This window comes from Indicator indicator, chromosome 1, assembly GCF_027791375.1.
Source record: "Indicator indicator isolate 239-I01 chromosome 1, UM_Iind_1.1, whole genome shotgun sequence".
Classification (NCBI taxonomy): domain Eukaryota; kingdom Metazoa; phylum Chordata; class Aves; order Piciformes; family Indicatoridae; genus Indicator; species Indicator indicator.
In genome coordinates, this window is record NC_072010.1 from 19440368 (window position 1) to 19454351 (window position 13984).

At 38.0% G+C, this 13984-nt stretch overlaps 1 protein-coding gene across 1 annotated transcript in view; it reads right to left on the minus strand.

Annotated features, from left to right (window-relative positions):
- Positions 1-13984, minus strand: part of CRYL1 (crystallin lambda 1) — a 57633-nt gene that overhangs the window by 11857 nt on the left and 31792 nt on the right. The window contains exons 5-6 of the mRNA XM_054384996.1: positions 12651-12845; positions 3112-3217 (exon numbers count right to left, since the gene is read on the minus strand). Coding sequence (XP_054240971.1) covers positions 3112-3217; positions 12651-12845 — 301 coding nt within the window. The remainder of the gene's footprint in view (positions 1-3111; positions 3218-12650; positions 12846-13984) is intronic.

The window sequence follows — 13984 nt, forward strand, 5'->3', positions numbered from 1 at the left end:
ATCATCTTCAGTAAATTCATAGATAGCCAGGTACCTATACAGGAGGGACATTGTGTCTGCTAACATAATCCCACAATAAGTAAATGGGTAAAATGTCTCTAGTTAAATCTATTGATGTTCCTTGTAAAAGACTTAGCAGCCTTTGTTGTAATGCTGCCATGGGAAAGCCTAAGATGACAGACTCAAGAGATGGAGCTTACTGAAACTGAAATCAACATTATTTTGTTTAGTGAAACCAACAAACAACATTATAATGTTATACAATTTGGATGTGCCCCCCCTGCCCCAAGGTTGCCTTCCTGTCTGTTGAAATTTAGCTCTCAAATTGTTGTTGCTGCTTCTGCTCCATTTAGTGACTCGATGCTGTCATTTTATTTCATGTTCAAGGCTGTTGGCTCGCTGCCATATATTCAAAATTCCTAATATTTATGCATGAATTAACAAATTATCTAAAGTGGTCTGGATAATAGCTTTTGATAGGACTATTTATGAATATGGAGGAAAGGATGTAAGAACTAAAATGGAGGAAATCCAGTATTAGCACATGGGAAGTTCATGGGAAGATCTTGATGTATGGCATCCCACAAGCTAAAAACACCACTGATTTTGGAAAAAAATTGCTATAGTAATATTCTTTATTCAAAACCAAACAAAAAAAATATTGCATCACTCTTAAAAAAAATAAAATCAAAAATCCATCTTCCATCAATAATACTATTTTCCTCTCACATGCTTCCTGCATCCTCAACATCCTTCTTCGCCGTTTAGCAGAGAGTTTAAGATCACAGGTAATTAATATCTTATAGCTGTAAAGAAAGGCAGCTGCTGTGAAGCTGCTTGACAGGCTAACAAACAGGATAGAGGCAAGTTCTTATCTCTCCCTTCATTTCCCTCCACTGATAAAAACCAGACACTATTAGTACAATGCATGTCCTAAGCCATGAAGAGGAGGTCCATCCTATTCCGTATTATGTGAAGCAATACTGGGCAACCAGAGTGAAGTTGGCATGGGTACGGAACTACGACCATAAGCCATCATGTGTCCTGACATCAGCGACGCTGATTTAAACTGCCTCTGATGAAAACAACAGCCTGAGTCAGCCTGCCAGCACACAAACAGGAGCAGCTCTATACTCAGAGACAACACACCTGGCAAGACTAGGAGTGAAGCAATACTCTTCATGATCTGAGTTACTGAACAAGCCAATAAGGTGCTCTTGTGCAAGTGGTCCAGTCCAAAAGTGTACTAGATACCTGTTTTAGGATTATTTTTAATTAAGAGTATTATATAATGTTAAAGTAACTATAGGTTTATTTTAGGCTTGTATTTCACAAGCCCACCACAAGACTTCCAGTTTAGTATTCTCTTGGATTGTTATTTCATAATTTTTCTTCCTCTGATCTGAAATACTAAATCCCCTAAGAGGAAGTATCACTAAATGTAAAAAGCTGTAAAATCTCTGACATGAGTAAGCAACATACTGGTTTGAGATGTGAAATTTCAGACATTTTTGTAACAATGACTACCTCCCGGTAGGAGGAAGGAAGCTAAGCTGGATCATGACAGAACATCAAATGCCAGAGGGCACTGCAGAAGAGCATCAAAACCAACCCAGATGACTTATATGATTCCATTCATCTCAAGTACACATTTTAGAACTAAGGCATCTAAGAAAAAAGGATTACAAAGGAGTCACAAATATGATTTCACCTCAAAAACTATTGGGTTTCTTTTTGTATTAATAAACATTTCACTTTGGTTTTATGTTTTAGTAGTTCAGCAAGTTATTCTGACAGAATGCCCTGTGCATGAATGAGGGTGGTCTTCTGTCAGAGACCCTGTCCCTGCAGAGGACGTCATGGCAGTTTAGTGGAGTGGTTTAGAGGAGACTCCAGATAGGTTGATGTCCTTAATGCTGGTACTATGTCAATCTGTATGTCTATGTAAAGAACGTGTATGGTTTGTATTGAGCAAATCTAAACTTTTAAGAAGGTGCCTCTAAACAGAAGATGGATGTTGTTTACCTAGCAATGCACAAAAGCAAATACTTTGTGACATTTAATTTACTGATGATATACAACCAAACTGACATGCTGAAAGACTGGTGGAGGATCCACAATTCCACATTCATGTCAGAAGTGCTTAGTCTGCCTTAAGAGACTTAAGTTTCTGCCAAGTAACTAACTAATAAGTGGACATAAAATAAACACTTCTAATTATGCACTGCATTTTATGATCTTGGTTATTTTTATTTTATTATGATATTTTTAGGCATTGCAGCAGTGCCTAAAAGATCCAGTAAAGGAGCAAGGGCCTACTATGTCAGGGAATGTACAAAACCAGAAAACAAAAGACAGAAGACATAATAATAAAGAGCTAAAATCTATTTAGTTAATCTTAACTTCTTGATGGCTTAATGTTGTGCTAAATTCATTGCTCAAACCTTTGTAACTGTGATTCGTGAATTTTATTTCATTTTACGCATTTAACTTTTTATTTAGCTGGGATTCATGTATACTATTCAAAACATCTAATAATCTGTCTTAATTACGCAAGACAGACATCAAGCTGATACTTGACTGCTTTGTTAAGTCAACTTTTCACACACAGTATTTTGTGGACAGAACCAATTTTACTTCACTCAGGATCTAAGCCAGATTAAAGCAAGAGAGTTCCTATGAATTTGGGAGGGAAGAAAAAACAAAAACAAACCCAAAAAACCTTCTTCTACAGAAAGTGAGATTTTGTTGACACTGAATTATCAAATGAACTTTTTCAATGTTTTCCTGACACTCAGACAATCCTGAACTATGGGTACAGTAAGGTTTGCAAAACACTGGGACATATCTTGGAAAAAAAATGAAGTACACAGATAGTGTTTCAATGATTTGTTGTCATCTTTCATCTGATCATTTACAACACAATAATCAATGTTCACTGCTGTCCATCTGACCAAGTTTTAGATAAATTTTTATTGTAATGATAAGAAAAAAAGAAGAGAGATGAGTCATAGTTGCAGCAATCTTAACCTTGTTTATTATATAATGTTTCTGGGGTCTTGTGCAACATAAGCCTTCCCCTTCAGATTCACAGTGTTTTAAACTACTTACCTTCTGCATTAAGATGCATGGTTTCCAGAGGTCCAATAAATGCATAGCGCATTCCCAATCCATCAGACATCACAAGGTCTAGATCAGTAGGAGACATTACCCCTTCCTAAGTAATAACAATAGAACAGCAAGGAAGATTTGTGAATGTTTGGTTTTAATGCAGAATTTCCAACTTTTTGTATATAATTTTAAAAGCCAATAAAAGCTAAGGCTAGAAATAGCAGTCAGCTTGCAAGTAGAAACACAACTATTTGCCAGCAATGTCCATCAATGTACACCTTCCTATGGTTCAGTATAAGCACATTCACATCTCGAAGACTGCTGTACTTCCTAATCCAGATACACTTTGATACATTCTGGCATATTCTTAAATTCGTAAGTTAATGCACCGGTTCAGACAATATGTACTATTGTACACACTGGTTTGCCTCACACTTATTACTTACAGTAATTCATGTACTAAAACTAAACTGAGCTGTTTGCTAACCAAAATACTTTTTTCTCAGAATCTGAGAATTGGAAAACAGAGAGCAAATGTGACACTCCTTACAAGAACACAACCAAAAGACTGTTTATCAAACCCAAGTACAATACCAGCCCTTTTAAATACAGGTGTTTTGTCCCTTAATATTCTATTAGTCCTGGATTTCTGGGCAGTCACAACTGGCAGATCAGGGGTGCAGCAGTGGCTACTACTCCTGAGGCTACCTTCAAAAAAAAGGCTGAGACCAAACACACAGGCAATACAGCTGCCACTCCCTCCTAGAAAATGCACTGAACATTCAATCTACCCAGCCTTAACCTGCCCAACTTCTCAAACTCATTGCTAGCCTCACACCTCAGAGCTGGCAGGATACAGAGCATGTAAAATGAAGCATTTCTTCTGTGAAAAGTTGAGCATTGCTATTCCACCCACATGGTAGCACTTACAAGAAAGCCAACGCCTCCATCAGGTTAGGGCAAGCACAGGGAGGCTAGTAGAAAAAATGAGTTATGGTTCATTAATTTAACAGATTTACCTGAGAAGAATATTATTTATTATATGAGGATGTTTTCCACCTAATGGGAAGATACGAATTAAGTAAGACCTGTTATAACTAATTCCATCAGATAAGGCTTGGTTTCAAGAACTTGTCCTCTTTATTCCCAGAGACATAAAAGCACTTCCTTTTGGTTAAGAAGGTGGAACAGATCTTGAACTGCTTCTAATTTGTCTTCTCACCCTACCTTGAGTTGCTCGTGCCACTCAGTGCCTCTTTCTCCACAAGCCCTTCTGAGCTGCAGAGTACAAGTATGTACACTCATCTGCCTGACGAAAGATGTCTTCTATTAAATTTTCCTCTTGCAGGGCCCTGTCTGAATGCTTCTTTGTACGAGACAGCCATCAGCTAGAGTTACAGGCATGAAGGACAGCTTTCCTGACCTATTGTAGACATGGACATCTGAGCTAGACATCTAGACTCTCTTCATAATCACTAGGGAGAAAAAAGAAATCAGCATCCTAAAGCAGGCATCTAGAATAGGTATGATGGGTTGTGTCCTAAAAGGGCCTAATTCTCACTGAAAGATGAATAAGAAGCTTGGATGTCAATGTCTACATGGTAGAGATTCTACCTTAGGTGAGCTGAAGCCCACCCACAGTGCCCGTTATATTAAAAGAAAGCTTGAAGTCAAGAACCAATATAAATTCTGCAGCTGGCCACAGACAACAAGTTTCATCATCTCAAGCTCACATAGAGCCTTTTATAAGACTCAACCTCAAGTCTCAATCTGTTAGCAGGTGTTGCCCCTATCAAAAGTAAGCCTGGCTGAATCCCTGTTGCAGGTAGCTTTTGAACTCAATCTTGAAAAGGAAACAATAATGTAATTAATAAGATATACCCACCACATATGGAACATGGAGCTCTTGTAACAATTTAATTAGACATAAAATGGCGGGGATAATGAAGCATTATTTTCTTCAACTTGAAGGTACGGCATAGGCCTGGTAAAGTAATTCATCTAGAGGCAGTCAGGAAGGTCTGCACAAATACAGGACTAAAAGAAAACCCCAGACAGCATTCAGATAACAGACCAGTGTCAGTGTTACTAACACAGGCACCATACATTCTGTGAAAGTTTTTTCTCCTGACATGGCAACAACAACTTCTCTGAATCACATCAGCAAAGTCAACAAAAGCACTCTTCTGTTGGGAGTGCTTCATCCAAACAATGAGTTGTGCTGGTAAAGCTGTGCTTGATGAGTATTTTTTTTTTCTTTCCTGGTTGACATGGATTTGTGGACAAAAGATTAACTACAAGTCCCAGACAAGCATTTGAAACACAGCAGCAGTTAAAAACTGTAAACATAACGTTAAAGAGTTAACAGACTCTTGAAACACTTCAGAATCATTGCAAATTCATTTTCAAATTAAAAGCTGACTGATTTCTTTTGCTGCCTTAGTCCTCAGTTTCAATACTGACATTTGAAGGTCAGGTGCCCTCAGAACCATGAGATGAGTGCTTTGCTCTTGGCCTTTTGACTATAGCTGTAATTTTATAGGGATGGGTGCTAAAAGGCAAAAATTGCTGCTACCATAAGGAAAACATGACAGACCCCCCCAGTTGATGGATATATTATTCTGCACCAATGAGTTCAGTTTCCCCTTGTCACACAGACCTTCTCAAAGAAAAACTTTTTACTTTTTCTCTTGAGAAATTAAAAAACACAGAAATGAGAAACAAGTTTGACTGTCCTCCCATAGAGAATAACCCTACTCCCACTCCTGTTAAGGAGATCAGAAATTGGAATGATTCAGCAGAGTGGGTGCAAGGTCAGCAACATGTCTTCCACAAGGTTTGGTGCTTATGCTAAGTAGTAAACAAGAACAAGTTTCAACCCAGTTTCATTACATCTAGGTGTGAAACAATCTTCTCAAGGGTAATTTTCATCATCTTCATCCTGGGTTACCCTTCTTGTAAGCCTTGCCCTCAAGCACTTGTCAGAAGAAGTGTTAGAGCTCACTAGAAGCTTTTACAGCTACAGAATTAAAATCATAAAATAAATTCCAACAAAAGCCTCAGTGTCCAAGTGGCAAATCAAACTTAAAGATCTAGATTAGCTCAGGATCTTCCACACTACTTATGACACCACTTATATACCTCAATCTCATCTTCCCAGAGATTTTAATCTCCTGTGATGCCATAATATTGTCCTAATGCTCCGTTGGTATTTTATTACTGCTTCTCATAATGCAAGGACACTTTTCCCATTTCCAAAATCCTGTGGCAATTCTGTAGTCTCCACCTTTAGGCACTGACCCAACCTGCTCCATTTTAATCAACAGTCTTTAAATCTGTGAGTTACACCCACATCAAAACTTCTGTCACTTAGTTTCTAATCATTTGACATGTGACATGGCCACCCCACCCCCACAATCTTACTTTTTCTGATGCTAACAATTCATCATGTTCTCCCACTGACTTCAGTCTCTAGAGTTATTATGGACTCCATTTTCCCCTAGAACATGTTTTTTTTTGCCTCCAAATTTGTCATTTCATCCTCTGTTATCTCCCAAATCCAGTATTTTTTTTTCTGATTGCCACTAGGACATGCATTCTCAGCAGCACTTGTTACACCCTTCTCACCACTATCACTTTAATCACTTCGATCCACACCCTGATAAAATCTTTTTCCAGTCCTGTCATTTTGAGCATATGACTTTTCTCCTAGATTCCTCTACTAGCTTCATGTCTTTCCATTTCATCATGTTTGAGAAACTTGTCAAACTACACACTTACCACCTACTTACTTTGTTGGCCTTTATCTTCGTTATTCCGTGGCACCCTCACTCACCTCACCCTGTAACACTTAGTATCAGCACTATTTTTCTCCTTGGCCCTTTAAACTTGCTTCTATGAAATCCCCCTTTTATGGGGCACTGTAACTAGATGTTTAACTGTCTACCTTATCTTTGATCTTTTGGAAAGGTTATCTGGATAACACTATAGTACAATTATTAGTAATAAGGAATGTGGAATTTAAAAAGTCTTGCCAGTATTTAAGAACAGCCAAGCTAGTTACCTGAGAAGGGAGAGGTACATAAATTAGGGACTGAAGCCAATGCACCTGATTGCTGTGAAAATGAACTGAAATGGACACACAGCCAAACTATGACTGTTTATTTTCCAAGAGATTAACAAAAATGGCAGGGCTGTCCATTCTTCTTGTCTTCTACAGTGACTATAACCAAGAAAACAAACTTTTAAAGAAAAAGACAGTATCAGAAGCTTATACAGAGGAAAATACAGACTCTGAAGACATTTCTCATACAACCCATCATATGAAACAGCTTTAGCAGGTTCTCAAAGGCAGATGAAACTCCTGGCCTGAAAAACTGCCATGTTCTCTTCACTATCTCTGCTGCTGTATTTCATTATCTCCTCACACATTCCAGGTGCTGCTTAGAACAATATTTCACCAATATAAGCATCCACTCAGTAATCACAGTAGAAGTCCAAGATAGTCAGTGTAAGGTTTGAGACTTCTGATCTAAAGCACTGGTGAAACTGTTTGGTTGTTATTTTCTAGATTAAGTCAACCAAAACTTTACCTTCAGAACAAGACAAAGTCAAACTATTTAACTAATATTCTTCTGCAACACAATCCCAAGCTACTATAGAATATATAGTAAAAATACAAAAGTAGTAGTGGCAGGAGTGCACACAGTGCTTCACAGACAAATAAAGGAAGCATGTATCTGCCCCAAGAAGTAAAGAACAAAATCAGATATACCAGTGATCACTGTCAAAGGAGGCTTGAGAAAGCAAATGGTAACAGGGAGTAACAGAGAAAGCTTTTTAAGGTATTTTTCCTATTAGCGGCAAGAGATTATTCTAATGGTTCCAAACTTGTGTCATAAAAAGTTAGGATTGAGAAGAATAAAGATCATTAACCTCAACACCTCACAGTATAGCCTTTACTCTCATCATAATCAGATCTGCAACACTTCTACCAGAGATCTAAGAACTAAAAACGTAAATAAGAAACTTACAAGAACATCAGTCTCATACAGCTCTGTGAACCTGTATGACCATAAAGAGACAGACTACAGTGCTCCCAGTAACTACATTTTCATGGAATAGATGTGGAAGATGGGGAGACTGAGATAACTGATACAAAATCTTCCTGCCACAAATACTGGTACTTCCCAAGTATTCATGACTTGGAAGTCAAAACAACGTTCAGAAAGACATCTTGTCACATGAAAGACTAACTAGGATCCAAAATTAAATATATCATTGTAGCATTTTTGTCTCAAAGGGAAGCACTTGCTTGAATTCTTTCTTTTAGGCCCACAAATGAATCTATGGCCTTTGCTTCTAAGTTCTTGTAAAGTCAAACTTTTGCATCATTAAATCCATGTTCCTAATTGTCCACATGGACAAAGTTAGCAGCACCTAGTTCTATGTATCTAAATGAGTTTTCATTCTCCTACTTTCCTACAAATCAGGATTTCAGCCTAAAAGTCTCCTAATTTTTCATCACCCTAACTCTACTTTCTACTCCCACATGTAGCCTAGTCCTGCATTCACTGCACTCATTTTGTGCTGAGCTTCAAAATCCCAGCCACTCCATGTATGCTCCCAGAAACCTCAGCAGCCAAAGGTTTGCAAAGACTGTATTCCAGTTTCTGGGTTTCTCATTGCTACTTTCATCACCTTTCCCTGAATTGTGCTTCTCTCTTTGCTCCAGCATACATGGCTCACATGCAATCTGAGCACCATGTGCAGTTTGAGCCTGAACTCCACCTGTAGTCTGAACCTTACCTCAGACTTCTTGCTGTGTTAAAGCCTCTCCTACCCTTGGACCCATGTGGCAGAAGTTGATAAGCCCCATACACCATCCAGTAAGCAGCTGTATTTACCACATTGCTTTCTATACCGCCCCATGCAGGCTCTGTATCAGAGCCTCTCTCTCATCATACGATCCCTGTCCCATGCCTCATCCACCACACATCCCAACACAGCACTGCTGAAGTAAAGAGGCTGGCAGGTCATCAGCTGCCAAGCTATACTTGGGAACCAAAACATCCTGCAAGCTGCTCAGTTCATTTGTGATAAAGTTTCCAAGATAAATGTTTTTAGCACAGCTGTACCTGCAAGTTTGTCCTAATGCAAATGTTATTTTTTAACATTACATAAATACTTCTACCAGAGAAACTTCCTTAGTTTCTTGAATGAAATAGTGAGCTTGAGCACTGACCAAGAAAAACTCCAAACCCACCACCAAAAATCAAAACAATTCCACCTCGAGGGGGAGGAAAAAAAAAAAAAGACAAAAGAAAAAAGACTGGGTTTGTCCATGCAAAGGTATCTGAATTCATACTTCATTAAAAGCATTATGTCCACGTGTCCATGCATATGATCACTTCTCTGCCATTACTAAAAGTATTTTTGAAGGGAGGATGCAGATGAGAATTTTCAAAGCTCTTATCTCAAAGTCCTCCAAATAAAACCAAACCCAAAACAGACAGTTTTTAGAAAGTTTTTTTTATGTAAGGGGGCTGATGTAAGAACACTTCAAGTGGCTTCAAAACACTGGAGATGCTGCTGTATTTCTCTCCTGGTCTACACACAGCATTTATATCTGGAATAGTTACGCTTTTGTTGTGTGGCAACAAACTGATACACTGCAGTGCAAATAAAACAGGCCGACAACAACACAGATCTTTTTCTCAAGCACTCACCATGTTAAAATTAAAGAGAACTTAGAAATAGGACCACTGATCAGTTTATGACATGTACCTGTAGGCAGGCAAAGATATTTGTTCAGACCTTTACAAGCACTAATAAAACAAGTAAGCTGGAAATTGCTTTATGGTTCTATTATTTTTCTTCCACAATAGTCAAAAGCAATACACAATTATTAGCATTGAAATATCACAGTGGTCGTAATTAATTTTGTAAGAATGTCTGTGTTCTGCATCCAAGCTGACTTGGATTGCTTCATCCAGTACATACAGTTTACATATCCAACCACAGAAAGATTAACAGTGCGGTCACTTTGGACAAGAATGCTTTATCAACATGTCCCTCTTGTTAATATCCATAGTTTATCTTCCGCTCCTTGAGCTTCTTAGGATAATGAACATTTATGTTTACAGAAGGAATCAATGAGTAAAACTTGATTTTTAGAAGCCTCTCAAAGACTGTGAGGTAAGGAGGCTGATGTTTTCAGTATTTTAATGCTCAACAACAAGGGCTAAAGAGTGACTTAAAAAATCAGAAGCATGAAGTATTTTTCCCCACTTTGAAAGAAAATTACTAATTTAGCAGGATGACAGTAGAAACACAGAAATCTTCTCAGGTCTGCAGCTCTCACCCACCGTGATTCTCCTCTCATCAAAGGCTGTGTGCAGTCTGAAGTCACACAGCTGAAACTATATACCTTTGATATTTGTCCAGGCTTTTGAAGTGCAAATACAGCCAAAGTTGTTGCAGTTTAAATGTGTATTTGACTGAAATGCAATAAAATTATACAAAACCAGGACCATTTGGAAACTGATGATACACAACAAAAGCAACTTTCATTATGTCAGTGCTTCAGATAATATTTTGTTACCGTTCACATACCACCACCCACAGAAAAGCATCATGCTAAAAGTTCTCATCAAATCAGTACCTCTTTTCCAACAATAGCCCATGAAGTGTTCTTATACTTTTTCCCATAACTAAAGAGCAAGTACAAAGTGACACTTTCACCGCCTCACCTGCCAGCAGTCCAGTTTTGGAGAATTCAGTAGTGGCTTTTCATGGTCCTCTTCCAACAAGAATGTCTAAATATTCCCTTAAACCCATGCATACTTTTAGTGTCCTAGGTTTCTATGGCAGTGACTTCCACAATTCAGTTTATGCCTCTCAGAGATATGAAAGGATGCTTCTAGATTTTTGAGGCATTACTTCCCTGGATACCTTTGCTGACCAAGGGTATTGTGCCACTATGCCTACACATTATCAGATTTACCTGTCCACCCCTTTCCAAAGACTCTTTGAACTCTTTTGATAGAACTAAGGTGTGCTAACCTTCCATTTCTGTGGCATTATGCTCATTGGTGTGTAAAAAACAGTATTTCATCAACTTCAGTGTCATTACTCATTTAACTCTTTTCCTGCAAAAATCTTGTTCTTTGCATGACTTGTTCTACTTCTACAATAGATCCCTTCCTTTCAAGGAAAGGTTACAGTCTGGGAACATCTTTAACAGCACCGAAGTTCATCTAGCTTTTTCCCCACGAATGTGCCTTCCTAGTTCATATTTTGTGTAGTTATTTTCACATTTTTATTCTTAAAAAATCTTTTTTTTTTTAACCTGCGTTATTACAGTTTCAAAAATAATTTGTAGGTTACTTTCTTTACTACCCTGTGTCTTTCAACTTTCTGAAGAAGTTTTTCTTATACCCTTAAGATTTTTTATTAACTTTTTAAGTAACAGAAATCTTTATTTTAATTTAAAGAAACATCTCTAGCAGAAGATCAGTTTCTTCTTAACAATATTGTTGCACTTACTGTTATTCACCACCTCCTTTATATTGCTGTATTGCATTGCTAATGGAAGCTAGTTACAGGTAAGCAAAATCAGTTCAGCAACTATAGAATCACAGAATGGTACAGGCTGGAAGGGACCTCCAAAAGTCATCTAGTCCAAGCCTCAGTGCAGTAAGCAGCGGCATCCTCAACTAGACCAGGCTGCCCACAGCCCTGTTGAGCCTCATTTTGAATACCTCCAGGGATGTGGCCCCAACCACCTTCCTATGTTTACATACTGTTTTGGATAAAGAGTCACTTTGTTTACAATACTTAAATGTTACCTTACTGTTAAGATCTTCACTTATATTTGTGTGTGTGGTTGTTTTTTGTAATATCTGAACACTCTCCATGACAAAAATTAAGCCCCACTCGAGCCCAATTGAATCTCTTCTCTCAGAACAGACTCCTAATTCAGCTCCTTCCTGATGAAAGATCAGACTATGCAGTACAGAACAGGCAACTGTGGGAAAAGCTGAAGAGGCACAAACGAATGATTCTCAGCTAGATGACTGAATGGGCAGGAGGAGGAGAAATCTGTCCTTACCTACACGTATCAAATAACCATTGAAGCTATGAGTCCAACTCCTGAAAGGCCATAGACAAAACCATTTAAAATATAATTTTCATAACATCTGTACTGTAGGCCAGCAACATTCAGAAAAACAACAGGAAATTATGAGACCTTTTAGAAAAAAAGAATGTTATGCCTTTAAGACTGTTCTTTTGATTGTCCTGAAAATGACAGAATTCTGAAAAGAAAGCAGGATAAATCACAGTTGTTACGAGCATGTCACTATTTTTTGTCAGCGACATAGCTTACTCTTTTTAATTTACATGTTAATATACATTTAATGTTCACAAGGAACTGTTTAACAAAGACGGCCCAAATTTAAAGGAAGTTTACATATACAATCTCACTTGTCACATCTACGAAAGTGGCACAGAAACTGGAAAAAAAAAGTAATACATACACCCACAAGTCTCCAGGCTTCACTTATCACTGCATACTGGAGCCGATTCAGAACAAACCCCTCAATTTCCTTGTTTAGTTTGACAGGAGACTGACCAAGTTTCTTCATCAGGGCGTATGTTCTTTCTGTAGTAGAAGGATCTGTTTCTGGATGAGGGACAATTTCAACCAATGGCACAAAGTAAGGTGGATTCACCTCGAGAAGAAACACAAAAGAAGAATGTCAACAGATTCACAGAACAAGTTAATACAAAGCACATTTAAAGCTTGCTACTAGTGTCAATATTTTCCAGCCAAGACATAAGCCTGATCTTCAGACCCTGAAAGACTTCAGCAATCCAGTAAATGCTAGTATATTGACTTAAATGAAAAAAAAATTAACTTTTCGTTAAATCCATTTCTATTTAACTTCAGCAAATTTCATGAAACTGCACTAAAGATGACAGCACTCAAACAGGACTAGAAACTTTATACTGACTTCTTCTCAATATTCAGATTGTACCTATAAGACAAAGTCACCACCTGTCTTTCCAAATGAAGTAAGCTATTTCCTTTTAGATATTCAGGAACTTTGTAACAAAATTATTGCTAAACCACCATCTGTAAGATGGAATACTTAATAGATACGTTGCTACTGGCCCAAGCCTGTAAATACATGCTAAACTCAGTAACAGATATGTAAAACATACTTCAAAGAAGCTGCAGAACAGGTTACCTTCAAACACTGCACCTACTTTAAAAGGTTATCTGTCTCTGATTCTTCCCAAATGTAATCTCTCATCAAGTCAAGATCTCTGTGAAATGGGTTTTTGAAGTAATAAACAAAAATTCTAAAGAGCATCCTAAAAACAGCTGCAAGTTTTTCAGGTCATCATGTTACAGGCAGTAGCACTGCCTACACGCTCTTTCCAAAACAGCAGTCCTTCAGTCATAATCTCAACCCTCAGTCTACTTTCCAGGTAACAGAAAGAGCTAACATATCATAAATTACTACCAGAAGTAACATGGACATTCAGGGGATGTAATTAAGTATTGCTTCTTTCACCATGCTTCCTTATAGTCAACTGCTTTTAACTGTGCTCAGGTACAGGATTTAGTCACAGCAAGGTGCAAGCAGTCTTTCCTCTCTGTATGTTCTTTTCAGTACTTACATGCTTTCCTTTACTGCAGGGTCTGACCAACGCACAACCTGACGTAGGTTACATCTATCTACTGATGTAATACATTTTATCCCCTTCAAAGTGCCTTGTCTTCCAATGCAACCATTCTCCTATCAGTCTCTGGCAATGCCATCACCAACACTGAGAATACTGTGATAGACACTATTGCAAGTGT